The sequence below is a fragment of the Arvicola amphibius genome, chromosome 13, assembly GCF_903992535.2.
Source record: "Arvicola amphibius chromosome 13, mArvAmp1.2, whole genome shotgun sequence".
In the NCBI taxonomy this organism is placed as follows: domain Eukaryota; kingdom Metazoa; phylum Chordata; class Mammalia; order Rodentia; family Cricetidae; genus Arvicola; species Arvicola amphibius.
Genome location: NC_052059.1, coordinates 29,990,313 through 30,010,718, shown reverse-complemented (window position 1 = coordinate 30,010,718; position 20,406 = coordinate 29,990,313). Strand labels below are relative to the sequence as shown.

At 36.7% G+C, this 20,406-nt stretch overlaps 1 protein-coding gene across 1 annotated transcript in view; it reads right to left on the bottom strand.

Moving 5' to 3' along the window:
* The window catches only part of Diaph3 (diaphanous related formin 3), a 449,862-nt gene that overhangs the window by 200,186 nt on the left and 229,270 nt on the right, over positions 1-20,406 (bottom strand). The window contains exon 21 of the mRNA XM_038310273.1: positions 4,317-4,556. Within this exon, the coding sequence (XP_038166201.1) occupies positions 4,317-4,556 (240 nt within the window). The remainder of the gene's footprint in view (positions 1-4,316; positions 4,557-20,406) is intronic.

Genomic DNA, 20,406 nt, shown 5'->3' with positions numbered 1-20,406 from the left:
TAATTTAAAGTGGAATCAATAGATATAACTTTTGTAAGAAAACAACAAAAAAAGCTCTTCTGTTACCTCAATATAGGAAATTACTTAATGCAGAACAAAAAGCTACAAATCCAATAAATTGATTAGGATTTGTTATTCAGAAAGCACACATCTCATTAGGTGTCAGTAAACATTATTAAACACATGTCAGTACCATTGTGTGCAGATTTGAACCATCTGTTCCTTAAATTTACAAGTCAAAATTAACTCATATATTTTAATGTAATGTTAAACTTTGATAATCAGGTCAATCCATTAATTAGTTCAAATGCTAATTTTAATTGGAAATAAAACATTTTTGCCACGCTAATGAGTTCTCTTAAAGAAACAGTCACATCAATAAATAGATTAAAGTTTTACAGGTAAACATTTTGCAAACAGAAGCATCTACCACCTATGTGATGGGTTTCTGAGGAAATGGATTTACATTTTAACATTAGTTGTGTGTGTGTGTGTGTGTGTGTGTGTGTGTGTGTGAGTGTGTGTGTGTATACCATGTATGTGAGTATACAAAATGTCTACTGCCAGCTTTTAATTAAAGTGCAAAGTATTACTATTTTCAGAGAATTGCCTGAATGGCAAACAGTTCTTCATTTACATTCTACAGTTTATCCTTTGGAAAATTCAAGGCAAGGTACATAAGACTACCTAAGCTGGGAATAGCATTGCTGTCACTGAAGAGTACACATGAAAGGCATCCCATCCACTTGGGAGACCCAGAATATGTGTGTGGCAGTGACGGGGGAAGGAAAGAGATAGTTCCTAGAGGAAAGATGCACAGGAGGCTGGTCCAGCCTTGGCTGCTAAGAGCACTACACAACACATCCTCCTATCATAAAGAGGTGTAGCATTCCTTTAGTTAACAAGGGGGGACTAAAATATTTCTGTACTTTGACTATCAGAGAAGCCCATGCTTATTATCAACTTTAATTTTTGTATATATATTACTAAAAATTTCAAATTGATTTCGCCTTATAACACAAATTTACTTTTGTATTTTTTTGACAATTAACATATAGCATGTTTCAAATCACAGATAACCACAGTTAGAACTATGAAATACGAATGCATACAAAAGTATAAGTCTGAAATATAATGGGTATGGAACTCAAAATCTGTGTACCAGTTCCAAGGTAGCAACATCAGTTCTTTAAAAATCATGCATTTTCATACATAAGCCTTTATCTAAAAGGAAATTTAAAATAAGAATTTCAGATATAGAATGCTAAATGCCACATAATTACTCAGCATGTTTGAACAGATTAAAACATTTCTTGGCTTTATACTGTCAAATTAATAGAGCTTCATATATGGGGGATTATCAAGAAACCAAATGCTTTACATTTGGAGTGAAAAATTGAATTACAACTGTCAAAGATCAGGCTGCTACTTCTGATAACCAACGTGATGAGATAGCATCTAGTTCAATATACGCTTTCAACTTGACATGCAAGCTAATAAAAAGGAAGTTGTAGTATTTATTTTGTTTCTTGTACAACAGAAGTCTCTAAAGAGTGATGATCAGAAATGCCCACTAGCAATGCATGAACACAGACAACTTTTTATCTGAAGAAAGATTAACTGGTCTACACACTAACTGCAGTAAAACAATAACTGCTTGAATTGTATTTGTATAAGATTTATAAATTACTATGCATCTATGACTGTATCTCAAGGAGAGAATGTCTGTTTTCCATTTCAAAATAAATATAACACACTACACTATTGTAATAAAACAATTTCCCTTCGTTCTTTAACTATTTACTATGTGCCAGACCCTGCATTATCCTCTTCTACATCATTAATCAGATCTTTTCTCCTGTGAACATCTCTTTAAGAAGAAGGGATGAAGGAGAACAGATAGCCAACTTTGGGTACATTAACTATACTGAGATGCAAATCATACAGTAGAGCTAACATACTGTGTGCTGATCAACAAACCCCAGTAGTTTTTCGGGTGCAGGACTGAGTTCTCCATTGTCTTCCTTCTCATCCTCAGCTTCCTTAACCTGGTAGTCTCGCTTTTCCCCTTCTTCAGCCTCATACACTCACAAAACCCTGTCAATGGCTCTCAGGCTGTGAAATTTGTTTACCTCTCTGATCAACTCTACTTCTCTATTTTAAGCTCCAAGGCCACTCACTATTTTGGTTTGGAGCTCTATAATCCCAACTGTTAGTGATAAATGTGTAGCAGACATCCAGATTTTTGTTAAGTGTTCTTATAAGGCAACTTAAAAGTTTTGTCCTTTAAGGTAGAGAGGTAAGAAAAAAAAGGAAAATAATAGTTCTTTTTTGAGCAAACCCTATAAGTATGCCACTAGAAACACCATTTACCAGATCCCTAAGCACAAATAGATTATTTTTCCCCCTTCCTTGTCTCCTACCACATCTTCCCTATCTTTCTTTTGACTTCGATGTCTCTGTCACTGTCATAGGTCAGGTATTGTATCTCAGCCACTGACCATCTTTCTGGCACTATAGCTATGTCACCCAGCTCTTCCCAACAGAACTTCCTGCAGTGCTGGGAATGGGTTGAATATTTAAAAGAAAATACACTTACCTGCAATGCAAATACAGTAAATATGACTCAGGAAAAAATAACTGTGTAGCTTAGATTAAATGTGAATTATCAAATTTAAGTAGCAATATATCCTCAATGACAACAGTACTAGGCCAGTAGGCCTTCACCTTCTTTTTCCTGCTAATAGAGTTACGTTCATGAATGTATCTGATCAGACTACCTGGCTTACAGAACTAATATATGTCTAGAAAACCACCACTGTGAGGCATGACATTTAGAAATATTTACTGGCTTCATATTTCACTTCTATTTTCCCCAATTCCTGTCCCATGAAGAATGCAAAGCTACTGGGCCATTATATACCCACATGTGCAATGCAATAAGCTTTATGCCAACTGTTTTCTTTTGCTTATAATTTTTTTTCCAGAAAATACATACTTATCTTCAAGAATCAGTTTATTTTTCTCTTTTTCCTCTGGATACTTAGCCACCACCCTCTTCCAGCTAAGCTGACCTCTCTGGCCTAACTTGACTGTCATGCAGTCTTGTAAATAGCTCCATTAAAGCACTGAATCATTATAATATGAATAAGTAAATATAAACAAGCAAACAAATACACCTGTGGTTTACCTCTAGGAAATGGGAATTCCACTTATGCCAGGTAAAATATTTATCACCTACCTCAGTGATGGGCTATGGGTAAAGCACCCATCACAGGCTTTACCCAAAGTAAACACTGACGCATAAAGCCTGTGGTGGGTGTTGCAGGATATGTCTCCTGCAGCGGGAAATTTAAGCAAACACAGAAAGTTGTAGTTATAAAGGCAGGAAAATAAAAGAGGAAGAGAGAAGTTCATGAAACACTGATGCCAGTGGAGGCCTGGGCTCAGGACAGCTGTGGGAAAAGGTGACTGTAAAGTCACCATGGGAATGGCCATTCACCAGCCAACAGCCAAAGCTGAACCAGATTCTCACACTCTCTACCAAACTAGGAATAATAAAAGCCAAATTCCTTAATCAGAGAGTGTGGATGTCACAAGGTTTCTTGTGATGTTAACTGATAAGAATTTATGACAAACAGATCACTAAAGTACTATTACCGTGACACATACCCCAGCAAAGACGTCTGTTATACAAAACACTGAATATACTAGTTACAGATAAATTAAAGTTGGAAAGAAACCAGAAGAATACAATAAAGCATTACATAAACTCACTGAGTTTTCATAACCTCTAAAACTACAGTTAGATAGAAATATTTTTAATTCATCAATGAGATCTGAAATGCATGTATTCATAAAAATATTTTCTCTTCATATATATAGAAATCTTACTTCTCTTTTAGTCAAAATAATGTAGAGAAATATTTAAACAGCTAAAGGCAAAAAACCTCAGCAGTCCTAAGCAACAGTTAATATACATCACTAAATGATGGTACCTGAACTAAATAAATATAAAGCCTAAATGATATTTTGACGTTCTATTTCACTGGTTTGAGAAAGCATAGGTTTAGGAAATAATTTAGTTATTAAACAAAATCCTTCAGTTGGATTTGCAGATCAGAGAAAATTAATATTTGGATTTAGTTCAGAGGTTGAGTAAATTAGCTCCGTTCACTCTAGGTTTGAGTTCATGGTTCAGTTCAAGTTCTTGATAATGAGCCCATCAAAATAAAAATATTTAAATAATGTAATCAGGGCTGACATTTAAGAGTAAGTGTTCAGGCAAATATGTGTTTTAAAAAAAAAAAACTCACTTTACAGAGAGAGCTAAGGTCAAATCCGAAGGTCTGAGCATTCCGGGAGCCAGCGTTCATGTAGTTTCCCATTAGCAACACAAGTTCCAGCAACTTGCAAAAGCTGTTGCTCTGCTTGATCCCTTCGCAGGCAGTACTGACAGCCATGATGTCAGCTTTGATGTTGTTCACCTGCTCTTCAAATTGAAGCTTAAAGAGAATAGCACTGAGCCGTGGCCGGAGTCTCTTCACATTGCTCATCTGATTGAAAAGAAAATAGCAGATTTCCTTTAAAATGCATGGTATACTTCAGTACTGTACCTCGGCAAGTAATCTGGGATGATTTATTGGTATGACAGTACGGAAGAAGCAATATGTCCCCTGAAACTGATGGCAGGAAGAGGAGAGCTCTGCTTGTTTCTGTAAGGAATCCAGCCATCCTTCAAAAACAAAATTAACAATTCAGATATGCAATGAAATGAAATCTTTAATGAAACAGTGAAATTTAATTAAGCAATCAAATAAATATTAAAAAACCCCAGTTTTAAGAAATGTAACAGGATACACAGGAAACAGACTACAAAGCAATCACATCGACAAGAAATTATCTTTGTTCAATACTGAAATACATTGGGTCATGTTTAAAACATAGTCAGAAAGGTCTAAAAAGGGTTTGTTTGCCTCAAACAGCAATTGCCGTCCTCAGAAGCCCTGCTGACTAACAGTATGTGTTAGATAGAGGGAGAGTAAATAGGTCCCAATTTGTACTAAATTGACTTTCTTCAGAAACACAGAAAGTAGAATGGCTCCTGACACATACTAAATTAGCAGAATCAAAGTTAGAAAACATGGGCATAGCAGGAGACAGAGTGGCACAAAGCCACAGGGCTGTCACATGCCAAGGTAACCTTGGAGAGGGACTCAGTTTTGCTGCTGAGGAATACAGAAGGCTAGACATGTAAGCAAGAACGAAGGGGCCCATTCTTCCCCTTAAATTAACACCCTCTGTTCGAGCTACACACGAAGCAAAAATCCACATAGGTGGCAAAAGAAACTGTCCCTCAGTTACAATGGATTCCTTCATAAAATACATTATCAATATGAGGTCTTGGTAACACAGATGGGGCAGAAATAATAAAACTGTTGAAGCTGTTTAAGCAAAGATCAAAAGATGTTTGAGGCAAAGACAGCTAACAATGAGACAACACAACAGGATTAAAAGAGATGAAGTTTTCTTAGTAAGGTATTTATATGCATTTGTATGGAATTATTTATTGAACTATTTATAGTTTTTATGTAAAAATTAGGAGTTCCTATAGAGTGTGATGCTGGAGTTTCCTGCCTACCTAAGGTATTTAGGTTGTCTACAAGGCTGCAGTTAAAGATCTATCGAGTACTGGGGTTTTTGATCCTGCAGGTATCATATTTAATGAATCACTACACTTTATTTATTAAACGTGTTGAGTGTTGAGTTCCTTTCTGTCACTTTTACTACCACACCCACATTTGTAAATTGGTTCCACCATATATTACTGAGTAATAAAACTTTAACTGATAATAAAAAAAAAAAAAGAGATGAAGTTTCTTGTTCAAGATCCGCAAAGAGTAAGACGAGATGTTAAATAAAACTTGTATGGAACACAAGATATAATAAAAATCAGGATTATTCCATAATTCTAAATTTTCCTTAGGTCCCCATAAGATTATCAGCACCCCCAACCAGCAGGAAGTAGTCTGGAAAACTACACCCATGTACCCCAAAAAATGGACAATGGATATTTTCCTTTGTTTAGAATATTGGTTACAAGTTATTATGGCTAATGGTCAGGATAAAAGCTAAACAAAGGATATTTGATTCAGAGTTCTTTATTCTGTCAATTATATTCTAAATAAACGCTGAATGGCCAGTTGCCTGGAAGGAAGTACAGGCAGACAACCAGACAGGAAGTAGAGGTGGGTCAATGAGAACGGAAAAATTCTGGGAAGAAGGAAGTCCTAATCTGCAGTCCTGTCCCAGCCAGAGAAGAAGAAAGATGTGACTGCCCGGACAAATAAGGTACTGAGCCATGTGGCTAACATAGACAAGAATAATGGGCGAATAAAAGTTATAAGAGTTAATAAGAAGCCCGAGATACTGAGCCAATCAGTTTATAACTAAAAAAAGAAAATCAGGATTACGGGATTATTTAGAAAAATATAACATGCTCATATACATGCCATTTAAATTAAATGGTATTTAAAGCAAATGTGACTAGAGACTCAGTGTTAGAGAAATTGTATAGCATACATAAGATCCTGGATTAGACTCTGATTTAAAATGATGGTACAGACTGCAGTTGCTTCCCAAATTACCACAGAGTATTATATTAATTATAAATGCTCAGCTGATAGCTCAGGCTCATTACTAACTCTTACATTTAAATTAACCCATATTTCTATTTATGCTTTGCCACATGGCTCATGGCTTGTTTTGTCATTTTCTACATATCCTGCTTACTTGGTGGCTGGGTGGCGTTTACCTGACTTGGCCCCTCTTCATCCCAGCATATCAGTTTGATTGTGCTACCTAACTTTATCCTGCCTTGCTATAGGCCAATCAGCTTCTTTAATACCTAATGAGAGTAATACATATTCACAATGTAGAGAAAGATTATTCCATCCCACAGCAGTGTGCAATGCAAGAAGCAAGCTTCTAAGACCCAAACTAGCATAACTAGTAAAAATTCCATTCTAGGGGCACTATGAATGCTGCACTTTCTGTCTAGGGAAAATGAAAAAAAGAAGAAGAAATACCATTTTCCCCTACAAAAAAGTAAAAAGACAATAGGCTCAACAAAGGTATTTTAATGTGTTTTGTAGCCTGAGCAATATAAACTTATAGAAAAAGAAAAGGTCACTCTATTAGAAAATTAAGTCCTATGATACACTGATATCTGTAATACACAAAGTAAGGATAAATGGTGATTACCTCTCATAACATTATTTTATTTGGCTTAAAATACATCTCATGACCGTAAACAGATAAACTTCCCTAAATTATTTATTAATCCTTAAACACTGTGATGGCAATAGCCACATATCTTGGTTGTACAGATACTACTGTATTAAATTTAATACCTTTAGAATAGTGAGGAGCACAAGAGCACTAAAATGTAGGACATATAATCATGGCCACTCAAAAGGTGAATGATGACCCATGACATCTCTGGTTTTCTTTGGTCCTCATTTGCAATTATGAAATCAGGTCTAGGCACTTTGCAGGTAACATTAGAAATAATTATCTAGTATCCCATGTAATGCTGAGATATTGCAAAATATGTTAATTCTAGCAGGTATTAATGTACTATTTTATGCATAAAGAGGAAGAGGAAAAAATGGCTGTTTAAATGCCTCTATTATACCACCCCAAAATATGCTAAAGTTTCCCTTCTGACAAGCTAACCATATGTAGCCAACAGAAAGTAATTAATTTTCCTAGAAAAACATAACCCAGATTTGTATGACTAATGAGTGTATCTGGCACCGAGGACAGGTACCTGGGAAAGAGAATGTCTATGATGTAATGCTGCATACTTGTGAAACCCTGAGAAAACAAAGTCATGGAAGATAACCTAAAAACACCTGCTGTAAAGAGGACTTTGGTTTTTAGTAGATAACTGGTATATATTGCTCATTCTGCAAGCGCGGATAAATTAGTATTGGGCTGTTACTAGAGTACATGTCTGAAGCAAAATCACTGTGCTAGAATGCAACTTACAGGTTAGCCTTAGCCCCTCGTGGTGAACTGATTCCTTATTTAAGGATGAGACCACTTCAGAGCAATGGTCTAACAACAAAAATAGGGTTAGGGTTAGGGTGTTCTTCTGAACGGGATTTAATCAATGTTTGCTTCAGGTAGACTACAATTTTAAAAGGATAAAATTAGGTAAAATATTGTACAAACTTGAAAAACATTTTCTGGTGCTCATTATTTCCCACATTTCATCAATATTGAGGACTTGTATCCTGCTCTTAAGGAACTTGCAGTCCGCTGAACGCAGAACTGGAAAGCCTACCTGGTGCTGTTCCACTATTTGGATTGGCAACAGAAAGCCATGGAGGAGAGAGCAAATGGGAAACAGAACAAGAGGGCAGGAGGAACAGGAAAAGTAGACTGCAAGCTAAATAATGAGAATGTGAGGGGGAAAACCATGACTTCATTTTACAGTTAAGATTACTGTTTGAAATACAAACTCAAGATATCCAAGTCTATCATAGTGATTTATAATCTGAAGATCGAGCTAAAAAATTAAAAACTGCTTTGACTTCAGTTGTATTTATTTTTTGGTTTTTCAAGACATGGTTTCTCTGTAGCTACTGGAGCCTGTCTGGGAACTAGCTCTTGTAGACCAGGCTAGCCTCGAACTCACAGAGATTTGCCTGCCTCTGCCTCCCGAGAGCTGGCAATAAAGGCGTGTGTCATCACCGCCCAGCAACTTCAGTTGTATTTTTAAAAACTGTTTAAAAAGATGTATTTTTTTATGAGTCTGAAGGTTTTGCATGTTTGTCTGTGCCCCAAGTACATGCAGTGCATGCAGAGGCCAGCAGATGGCAACATATCCAGGGAAACAGAGTTACAGGTAGCTATGCAGCACCATGGGAATCGAACCGGGTTTTCACTGAGCCCTCTTCTCTAGACTATCAGTCCTAATTCTGAAGACAGAGGAGTACAGCTGATGCCCACCACTCACAGATAACACCAACTGATTAGAGTGCTAGCTAAAGAGTAGACAAGAAGCAAGGTCAAAAACAAAAAAGGAAACTCTTCTCAAACTTTTATTTCTTGGGAATAAACATGAGTGGTGGCATAGAGAAATGCAAAAGTCAATAAAAAAAATCAAAGAAGCAATGAGAACAGACTGGGCCCATTATGAACTGTCACAGAAATCCTAACTATCGTGTTTGGAGGCCACCTCTTCACATTTAGTACTCTCTTCAGCAGTGGAAGGTGGAACATCCCATGATTTCATTATGGGATAATTTTATCCATTATTGCATAGAGGGAAACCAACTTTTTAAATTTTATACCAGCGGTGTATTAACATTCACGACAGTTCTCTTTTGAGTCCTTTTAGTCAGGAGTTGGACTTAGGAAAAATTAGAGGGATTTTTCTCCTCGTCTACTTGGCAGAGTTTATATGGTCTTATCTCAAAAGAAACTTAAGTGATCAATCAATCACTTTGTCAATATTCCTTAAAGTCATAAAACTAACCAGTGAAGTTTCTAGCACTACATAGCCGGTTGATTGAAAAGACAGAATATAACTGCCCTAATGCTCCAGATGCCCACTTTGCAAACATCGAGATGGAACAATGATCCCATCTACCTGGCACCTTAGCACCACCTGAGGACAGCAGTGTGGAAATGCAGTCACAATGTCTAAACCACCTGGAATGGTCCTCAAGCTGTATGTGCTATGTTTTCTTATAAGAATGTATATAGTTTCTAGGGAACATGTCTCATCATAGAGCATGGTCCTTCCAGCTGTGGCCCACTGTCATCTTGATGCCTTTCCGTTCTCCTTCACACACAGGACTGATACCGACAGTGCAGAGCTGGCATTGCTCCTCCAGATCTGCTTTTCTGACCCAGCCTCTGCTTAGGCCTGTCTAAGCAGGTCCTTCCATTTTGTGTGGGAGAGGGATGATAAGCAACAAGGTGGTCAAAACAGCCGCTCTGCTTCTCAAAGACAAGGGCGGTTGAGAAAATACTGGGATCTAACAGGAGTGAAGACATTAAAGCAAAGTTTTAAACTCACTCTTTTTAATTATGTGAAAAAATATGTCTATCTTCCACTGTTAGCAGGCCAATATGTTCATGATCTCCAGAAAACTCAGAGAGAAAAAAAGTTAATTTCATTTGTAGGAAAGCTGTTTAGAAGAAAAAGAACGAAAAAGAAAGAAAAAACTATTCATGTGCCTTATGTCTGGGTAGTACTCAGAATATCAAAAATGTTTTTAAAATAAATGTGGCCTTATGATATTAAATCTGTTATGCTAAAATTATTTGAGAAAACTAAACAACAGCAAAGTACATATGGTAAAATTTTTACATACTTATAGATGCAAAGCAACGCCAAGGCTTGTACATTTATACTCCCTATAAATCTGCTTTCAATTTCACTGATTCCTCTGCTCGCTCCAATATACTATTAAATCTATGAATTAAAAATTTCAATTTAGTTATTGAACTTTTCAGTTCTAGCATTCCCATATGGTACATTTTTGTCATGTTCATTTCCTTGCAAGTATTTCTTAATTAAGACCATATTTTCGTTTCCTTGTCTAGTCCCTTCCCCAGCCTTTTCCTATTGGGCTTGAAGATCAACGCTGCATTCACATTTTGTTTGCAGACATGAAATCCACAATCAAAACCATTTGGAAACAGATTTATTTTGCCACTTTCCCTAACAATTTCTCTAATTTCTCTAATTTTAAGTACTGTATTTTCAAGCAGGGCCCACACAGAACTCCACAGCCTCCCTTCGGAGATTATGTGGTCTTACTTCAGCAGAAAAAAACAGCCACTAGTTGATCATCACATTGGGTGCCCTGGGCTTCTTTCCATTCCTTCTCTGTTGAAGAAGTTCTGTAAATTAAGAGGTATCTCTTTAGCATTCTAAGTAGAGCTCAATCTAAATCTTCCCTCGGAAGGTGGATGTTAGTTTTGAGGTGCGAAGTGGCATCGAGAAGATCTTTCCCTATGGTGGTGTCCCTCGAGCCTTAATAGCTTTCTTTCTCTTTTTCCTTGGCTCAAGTCGTTATCAAACATGCTAATAAAGCTTTCCTCCATTGGGCAGGGTCAGAAGTTCAGTGCCTCCCAGCATTGCTGGACGTGCAGATGCTATTCGTAACTTGTCCTGCTGGATGTTCAGGTGCTTTAGTTTACATTTGTACTTCCATAGCTGCTCTCTGGCCAACTGTACTCTGTGTCAGCCTCTAGACAAGGTAGATGCCTACATAAGAAGGTATCAAGGTAGATACCTCCATAAGTACCAGGTGCCCACACAGAAAGCCCCTTCCTCTTTAGCCCTGCAAATGGTGGTTCTGGTACAATTGTTTTCTGCCTTGTGGCTCAAAGAGAATAACCTTAGCTGTAAGTTATCTTTAAGAAGAAGAAATTTTTCAACAGAATAAAGGCTAAGGAGGGGCTGAGTTCTGGATATGTAGGAGTTTTTTATTTCTCTTCTCATGGAACACAGCTTACTCTACAGACAGTTCAGTCTTGATAAGGAAGCTTGTATATTTTTTCTGGTCTTTGTATTCCACATGGTTCTCATAGATTTGTTAAATTTATTCCTTTATGTTTTATGGTTTCTGGTATTAATAGAAATGGAATTCTAAAAACATTTTTGAGGGTACAATTTCTATTAAAATATAGGAACCCACTTCACCCAAATTAACCAATTATTTATTTCTTGCCTCATGTTCCATCATATTCTATACTGTGGCTACATGAACTGGTATCTACAAGATTTTTCTGTTAGGCTTTTCCTTTTAATAGTACTAATTCATGAAGATTCTTTTAGGCCACACAGGTACTTCAAATACATACAATTATATAACATATATAAAAAGTTACTTGTGTATTTAACATATCAAAAGTTTTACATGTATATGTCAAAAGTTTCACATGTATATAACATATATCAAAAGTTCCTATGAGAACAACACTCTTGAGAGAACAGTTCTTATGGTATTTCCTGAAATTCATGAAAACTGACCTTTACAGATCTTTCCAACACAATAGAGCTTTAAGGGCATGGAATAAAACTTCAAATGAGCCAAGATATATCTTCAATAATTATACATTAAACTAGAAGTAAAAGAAAATTGCCCAATTCTACAGTAATTTAGTTAAGGACAGCCTCATTTCCCCAGTATATTTCCTGCAAAGATTTACAGAGATCCATGAGACATCTGTATTCAAACTTCGGGGGTACAAAAGAAAATATCCTAGGCAATGAATGGATAATAGTCTCAACTAAAAAACACCCTACAAACATTGTTTGCAAAGTGCTGAATCATAAGACATCCTTGGCTTATATGTGAAAAATACTAAAGGCTTTACTCCTAATGAATGATGTATGACTGACTAGCCATTAGGATGTGACTGGAATGGTGTTAGGTTTTATTTTTCCAAATGAAACAAATTAAGTCAATTATGCAATAAAATTTCAGTACTATATAGATGGCCTAACGAAAAAAGATCATGCTTTGATACAAACAAGAAAAAAAGAATATATAAACTATCAAAAACACAACCTACAATTGCATTATAAACTTAAATGCCTCCCTTTTTTGTTTTGATTATACAGACTATTTTAAGTCCCTAAATTAAAAAAATAGACACATAAGTTCCAAAAATATATCTAAAATGAGCAACAATTTCAAGTCTTCATTTAGATAAACTTTGTACTTATGAAGAACAGCAAAGTTAAACTTACAAAGGTTAAAAGCAATTATCCATAGAAAGGTAGCATACAGGAATCCCTAATAAAAGTAACTGAGTTCAAAAGGCACCTACAGCAAACAGAAACACAAGAGAGATTGGCACAATAAGGAAAGAAGGATGGCCTTTGGTGTTATGGATAAATGAAAAATGGGGCTATTTGGGTAAAGAATGAAGGTAGATGGCATCATTCTAATCAATACTTGCACGAGGACTTGGCATGCGAGCCCCAAGGCAGTAAACAGCGAAAATAAAGAGGAATGTGCACTGATGACAAGAACCTGGAGACGGGTGAGACAGTGGGCAAGAAGAGAGGAGGAAATGACGAAGGGAAAGCAGAAACCAACTCTCTTCATATCATGATGTAAGAAACCACAAGAATAAAAAGAAAACCAAAATGAATTCCAGGAGACCAGAATAACTGATAAAAGCAATCCTTGAGGAGGAAGGGATATGGTGTCGAGGAGATACCAGTGATAGAATGCAAATAAAAATAGACAGGGGCTACTGCTTGAGTTTTTTTGTTTGTTTGTTTTGTTTGTTTCTTTTGGTTTTGTTTGTTTGTTTGTTTTAAATGCCAGAGCCTCATGAAGCCCAGGCTCATTTCAAACTCCCTATGCTGGCAATGCTATCTCTGAGTACTGAATCCTCTTGCTTCTACTCCTTAGACAATGGAATTACCAGCATGTACTATCATGATTGGACAGAAAAAGTTTATCAAAGATTTAGAATCTCCTTTAAAAGTATATTCTCTAAGGCTGATGAGATTGATCTCCAGGAGAAGACATGGCGCCAAGTCCAGTGGCTTGACTTCTATCTGTCCCTCGGAGTCACATGGTGGAACAACAGATATGGCTTTAGAAGTGTCTTCTGACTATGTTACATGCTCCCCATGTGGGCATGCACACGAGGCTAATTAAATAAATGTAAACTAAATGAAGAATATTCACTTCAAAGGTAAAATAGCAAAACAACATGAGCATGTAAGTAACCAAAAACACTGAAGGTTTAAAAACTACAAAAACAACATGAATAGAAACTAGAAGACAACAACTTCAAACTGATGCATACATGACCACATTTTTTCAGAGTCTAAATCATTTAACTTTTTTATGAGATAATATACTATGTGCCCAAGCTATAAACAATTGCAAAAATAGTCCAATTTGAGTGTAGAAATCTCAGAGTTGGTAAAAAGCAAAGCTCAGATTGGAGTGTAGGTTCGATAGTGGAACCTACCCTAGCTTCATAAAAGGAAAGAGGAGAGGCACATGGGCAGGCTAGCTTAACCAGCATTCTGTCTACAAGAATGATAGGCTAAGGGGAAAAGATATTGTGATCAGAAAAAGTATGAAATGTGGCATCAATCTATTTGGTTATGATGACTAGCATAGCATCACCATTGCCAACTGTCTTAGTCACTGTTCTATTGCAGTGAAGAGATACCATTACCATGTCCAGGACAATCTTCTAAAAGAAAACACCTAATTGGGGCCTTGCTTACAATTAAGAGGTTGGGTTCATTATAATCGTGTCAGGAGGATGAGAGCACACAAAAGCAGGGAGAGAGAGGCAGAGAAATAACTGGACCTAGCATGGACTTTTAAACCCGAAGTTTCTCCTAGTGATGATACATGTTATCCAGCAAGGCCTAGGTCCAATCCAATAAGATCACACTCATTTACCTTCTCAAGCAGTTTCACTCAGTGATCACTAAAGAATTCGAATATATGAGCATCTAGGGGCCATTCTTATCAAATAAGCACAGTCCACTCGCTGGTCCCAATAGGTGTATAGCCATATAATAATGCAAAAATGCATTCAGTCCAACTTCAAAATTGCCCACTGTCTATCCTCAACACTGTTTAACAGTTCAAAGCTCAGTCTCTTCTGAGACTCAAGGAAATCTCTTAGCTTTCAAAATCAAAACAAAAACAGTTTATATACTGCTAAAATATAACGGAATATTCCAAAAGGGAGGAAAGGAAGAAGAGTGAGGAAATGTTGGACCAAGAAAATCTAAAAACCAACAGGGAAAACTCCATGTCTGATGTCAAATTGATCTTTAGCTTGCCAACACTTTGTTGACTACAACATCCACCTTTTGGTGTTTGGGGGCAAGTGTCCATGACTCTGGCATATCCAACATCTTTGGGTCTCCAGCACAACCGAAGATTCACTTTCACATGTTCATACAAGAACGTCTCTGTGCTTCTATGCAGGGACACCTATGACTCGTGCCTGGTTTAAAAGGCTTTCCTTAGCCACAGGAGTTTCCACAACTGGTTTGCTGGTATTCGTGACATAGTCATTGACACATAGACATAGTTATGTGGTGGAAGCTGACAAGGTTAGCTCCTTGCTGGGGCTGAAACATGGCCACTTCCTTTAATTACATTTGCATCAACTTTCTGATGGTAAAGGTTACTTCACTGCCTAAGCTTTTCAATTCTTTTCCAGAAGTTAGCTGGGCTGATCTTTCCCTAGAGTCACCATACCCTTTATTCTAGTTAGCATCAGAATTTAAACTTTTTATCTGCTTGAGCACTAGATTCTAACAAAATGTTTTTGGCACTCCCTTTCTCCTTAAACTGTATATTTTACAGTCTTCCATGCCTCACTTGCTACTTTTCATTAAAGATCTGCGTAACTGAACACCATTAACCATGTGACATGGGAAATATGAGGCTGTTTCTAAATCTTTTCTGCCAATGCTACTAATCCAATACTCATCAATTTAGCATCTGGAAAATTTTTAGCACAAGGGCAGGAAACAGCTATATTCTTTGTGAAAATATCACAAGAACAGTCTCTAGAGCACTTGTTAATATTCTGCCCATCTGAAACTTCTTGATCTGGGGATCCCCACATTCCACATCAACCTCATTACCACTGTTTTCCATGTTCCTACTAGGATGGTCCATTAAGCCCCATTTAAATGCCCAAGCACTTTTCTAGTCTTAAGTCTCAAATCCATATTCCTCCAAAATAACCAGCATGGCCAGGGCCAGTCACAACAATAGTCCACTCCTGTGAGTACCAACTCTGTCTTAGTGGAGGTTGTACTGTTGTAAAGAGAATCTATGACCAATGCAACTTCTATAAAAGAAACATTTAATTAGGGTTTGCTAGCCATTTGAGCGGTTTAGTGCATTATCATCATGGCAGAGAGCATGATGGTATGTGTGGTGCTGGAGCAGTAACTAAAAGCTACATCTTGATCCACAGGGGAAAGAGAAGAAAAATTGACCTAACATGGGCTTTTGAAACATCAGAGCCCACCCCCACAATCTCCAACAAATTCACACCTACTTCAACAAGGCCACAATAATGAATACTCCTCAAATAACAGTAATGTTATTCCCAGCTGACTAACCATTTAATATATGAACCTATGGGGCCATTTTATTAAAACTACACTGCAGTTAAATCTTCTCTTAACAATATAGCTTTTAAAAATGACAATTCTAGTTTGGTGTTACAACAGCCTATGTTTCTAGGACTCTAAAAAATGAGGCTGGAAGACTGCAAGTTCAGGGTCAGCCTGAGCCACATAATAAGGCCATCGCTTAAAGCACACATAAATAAAAAGGACATTCTATTCTACTTAAACTTTGGCTTGCTGCTGGCATTTCACTGACATGAATGAACACATAGAAGCATGCAATCCCTCCAATCCATTTCATTGACAGGAATGAAATAAATACTTAGAAGAACTCAATCCTTTCCTGGTTTTGTAAATTTCATTGTACTGGAGGGATTTGAAAAATCATTAAGGTACTATAAACATACTTCCATTCAAGAGTCACTTTGACTAAAGCCCCTGAAATTACAAATGTTTAACTAATTACATATTCAAGACTGATCAACAGATGAAGTAAAAGTTAATCATGAAATAAAAGCAGGATCTAAACAACACCTTCAACAGCATAACTCAGGGGACAGAATACTGTAGCTAGGTCTAAAAGTTAATCCATTAAGAAATATTCAAGGTTTTTTGTTTGTTTGTTTTGTTTTGTTTTCTCCTTTGTGGGGAGGCTAAGGCAGAGGCATTGAATTGGCTCTCAAGCTTCAGAATAGCTTATTTAAAAGCAATGAGAAAGAGGTGTTTTCCTGTGATGTTTGCCAACTAGCTTACATTTTTAAGTGATAACAACTCAAAATAACTCTTACATGACTAATTCCCTGATATTTTGTATGTGCCATTTTATACAATCTTTCTGTTTTTCTCTGATGCCACCATATTAATGTCAAAGGAGCTTGATATTTATTGCAAATACAGGCTCACTCACAATGACACCTTGCTGTGTTTCTTAGTTTTGATTGTTTGTTGTATCCATTCTGCTTCTCCAGTAGGACAAAGAACATTCATTTGGGGACTTCTACAAAGAATTCACAGGCTTTTCAGAAATCTATTCAATGTTTACTTGAAGTTACTCTTCAGGTCAATAAAGAGGTAGAAACATTTTGGGAGCATTCAATTTTAGCCCTCATGGTACTTTTGATCAAGTAACTCTCTAGCCTTCCATAAGGAAAAGTTCCCAATCTTTGTGAAGTTGACAGATATGAGATCTGAATTTGAAAGTCATACAGAATGAGAGAACAATAAAAATACTGGCCAAACATGACAATCAGGCAATGCGCGGAATGGATGAGAATATAAGAAACATACACGGAAACCTGCATTTGAAGAGAGTGTGCAAAAAGCAGTGTCTAGATCCCTTTGTTACTGCAATCAGCAGTAAACCATGGATAACTCCATGAACAGCAAGTACCAAGCTGAAGCCATAGCAGACATAGTACCTCCGAGGTGAGGAAAAACGAAGCAGGAGTATAAATCACACAATGTGTGAGAACAGAACAGTATTTAGTTTAGCAATAAGGTGAAAGATTGTCAAAAGCTCAAACAGAGCTGGAAAAAAAACTTAGCTGATGGAATATTTGTCTTGCAAGCAAAATGACAGCATATGATCCCAGACCCCACATAAAAAAGCCAGCTGTTATGACACATAAAATAATCAACGTGCTACTAAAGTGGAGATGGGTGGATTCCTAAGGCAGGCAAGCTGGCTAGATCAGCCCTCAGCCTACTGCGCAAGTTCTAGGCCAATGAAAAACCCTCTCAAAAAAAAAAAAAAAAAAAAAAAAAACACAAAAAACAAGGGGGTGGGAGGAAGGTGACCAATCCTGAAGAACAACACCAGCAGCAGGTTATCTTCTCCTTACCACATGAATACACACACACACACACCTCAATTACTTTTCTATTAACTAGCATTCGAAATGCAGAAGATTTTTATAAAATTCTTAGCAAGAACTTAGGCAAAGAATAAATAATGTGTCAATGAAACTCTTGATATAACACTGATAGAAGCTTAAATTCACTGTTTATATATTATTGGTCAATAGACCTTAAAAGCTTGAGTGCTTTATTTTGTTTTTAGGGTCCATAATGACAATTTCTAGAGGAATTCTGATCAAAGGATAGAAATACTGTATTTCCCTAGAGCATAAAAGGCCATACAGTTTACTGTAGAAAAATAAACAACATGACATAAAAGAGCAATCAAAACTCCAAAATTCAATCCACCAAAACCACTAACTATGTCAACTCTTCAGGAATTTAAAATTTATAAACTAAGCCTTGACTACTTAATGTATAAATGTAAATAAAATGAAAGCAAAATACTAACACAGAAAAATAGTAGAAAACGTAAGTATTTGGAGGAATTTTCAGCTATTCTTTGTCTTATAAAAATAGTGGGAAATACACTGAGACAAATTATTTGGTGGTCATGGTGAAACTGGTAATAAATAAGCTATGATAGCACTTCACTAAAGGAAGAAAAAAATCAACTCAACTACTCCATATTCCTCCTCCAAACAAAATAATATCTGGACTTGGACAAAAACCGACAAACAGCAGTAATAATGGATCATAACTGAGCTGCAGGAAGAAACTCAACCCAATGTTCGAGAAAAAAAAACAAACACATTCATCCTTTCAAAAGAGCAAAGTCTGCTATGCAAGATAAGGGTACTTAGTGATACATACAGTTAAACACAAAATAAAAAAATAAAAGCAAAGAACATAAAGAAAAAACTCAGACAAGTATCCTAACTAATCCAATGAATATGGGGTCAAAGCAGCACCAAGCTGTGTTCTAGGAGCCAGAGGTAAATTAAACAGAAATATACAATTTATTATGGTATCCCAGAGAAGTGGTGAAGTCTTGAGCCCTAGAGAATTGGTTGCTTGTTAATGTAGTGACAAAAATAGGAAAAGGTAGCAGGAACACAAGTATAAGGACGCAGATGAGGCAGTCTTTGCATTATGCTGTTTGAAGAAGAAAGGAAAGTCCACTTCCATTTGGGCCCTTAGTCACTGGGGGAAAACATACTGCTATTTTGGGTTTTGGAAAGGAAAACAGAAACAAGACAGGTCATGAGAAATACAATATAAGGCCAAGTCTATCTTTTAAATGTTTCCCTTTGAATTATTTTATCCCCCCTCTCTATATGTGATGTGTACACATACACATACATATGCAGGTATATATACATGCACATATAATGCAGATATAGACAGATAGATGATAGATAGATAGATAGATAGATAGATAGATAGATAGATAGATAGATAAGATAGACAGACACAACTTGCCAATATTGTAAGAGCTTTGAAAATAGGAATAAAACAGTAGGGTAGAAACAACGAGACATTAAAATTGGAAAGCAGAAATCATCAGTATGGCAGTTCTTGGTTAAGACATTTATACATACATGTTTTTGTTAAGTGTAGAGGGGTGTATGCATGAATTATGCATGTGTTGTGTATGATGTGCGCACATGTTGTATGTGGTCTATCAATACGTTTTTTGTACATGGAGGCCAGAGAACTTGGGTATCAGCTTCTATTGCTTTCTCGTCTAGCCCCATACGGTTTCTCAATGAACCTTGAGTATGCCACTCTTACTAGAGGTCGACTTGTTACCACGTCCCAGTGTAAGGACATGGGTGTTGAGGATGAGAACTCAGGTCTTGTACTTGCTCAATAAGCACTCTTAACCAGTGATCCATCTCCAAAGCATCCACGATTTTTAATTCTTTTTACTTTAAGGTGCAATTGTACAAATACTGTGAGTATATTAACTTACTTTGTGAATGATTCATCAGTAAAGTCAGATAACAGAATTAGTATGTAGTTGCTGGTTCTGGGTTAGCTTATTTGATGCAAGATGTATGCCATTAACCTAATATTCCAGCATTAACCTTCTTCCCCACTATTATCCAAACCTTTATCCATGAGGTATAACAAGCTATAAATACCATTAAAAAAGAAAAATGTCCAGACGACCAGACAAATGCTGGAGCATTGGATGCTCTAACAGAGGACCCAGATTTATTGACTGGCACCTACTTGCCTCCTTAACGCCAGTTCCAGAGGATAGTGTCCTCTTCTGGCCATCTCAAGGCACCAGGAACATATATGTTACATATACATGCAGGCTGGCAAACACACATAAATTAAAAAAAATAAAATAGTGTGAAAAGAAACAGGTATATGGAAAAGGCAGTAGAAGATAAATTATCTGTATAAGAATGTTCCTCTAGTCTTAG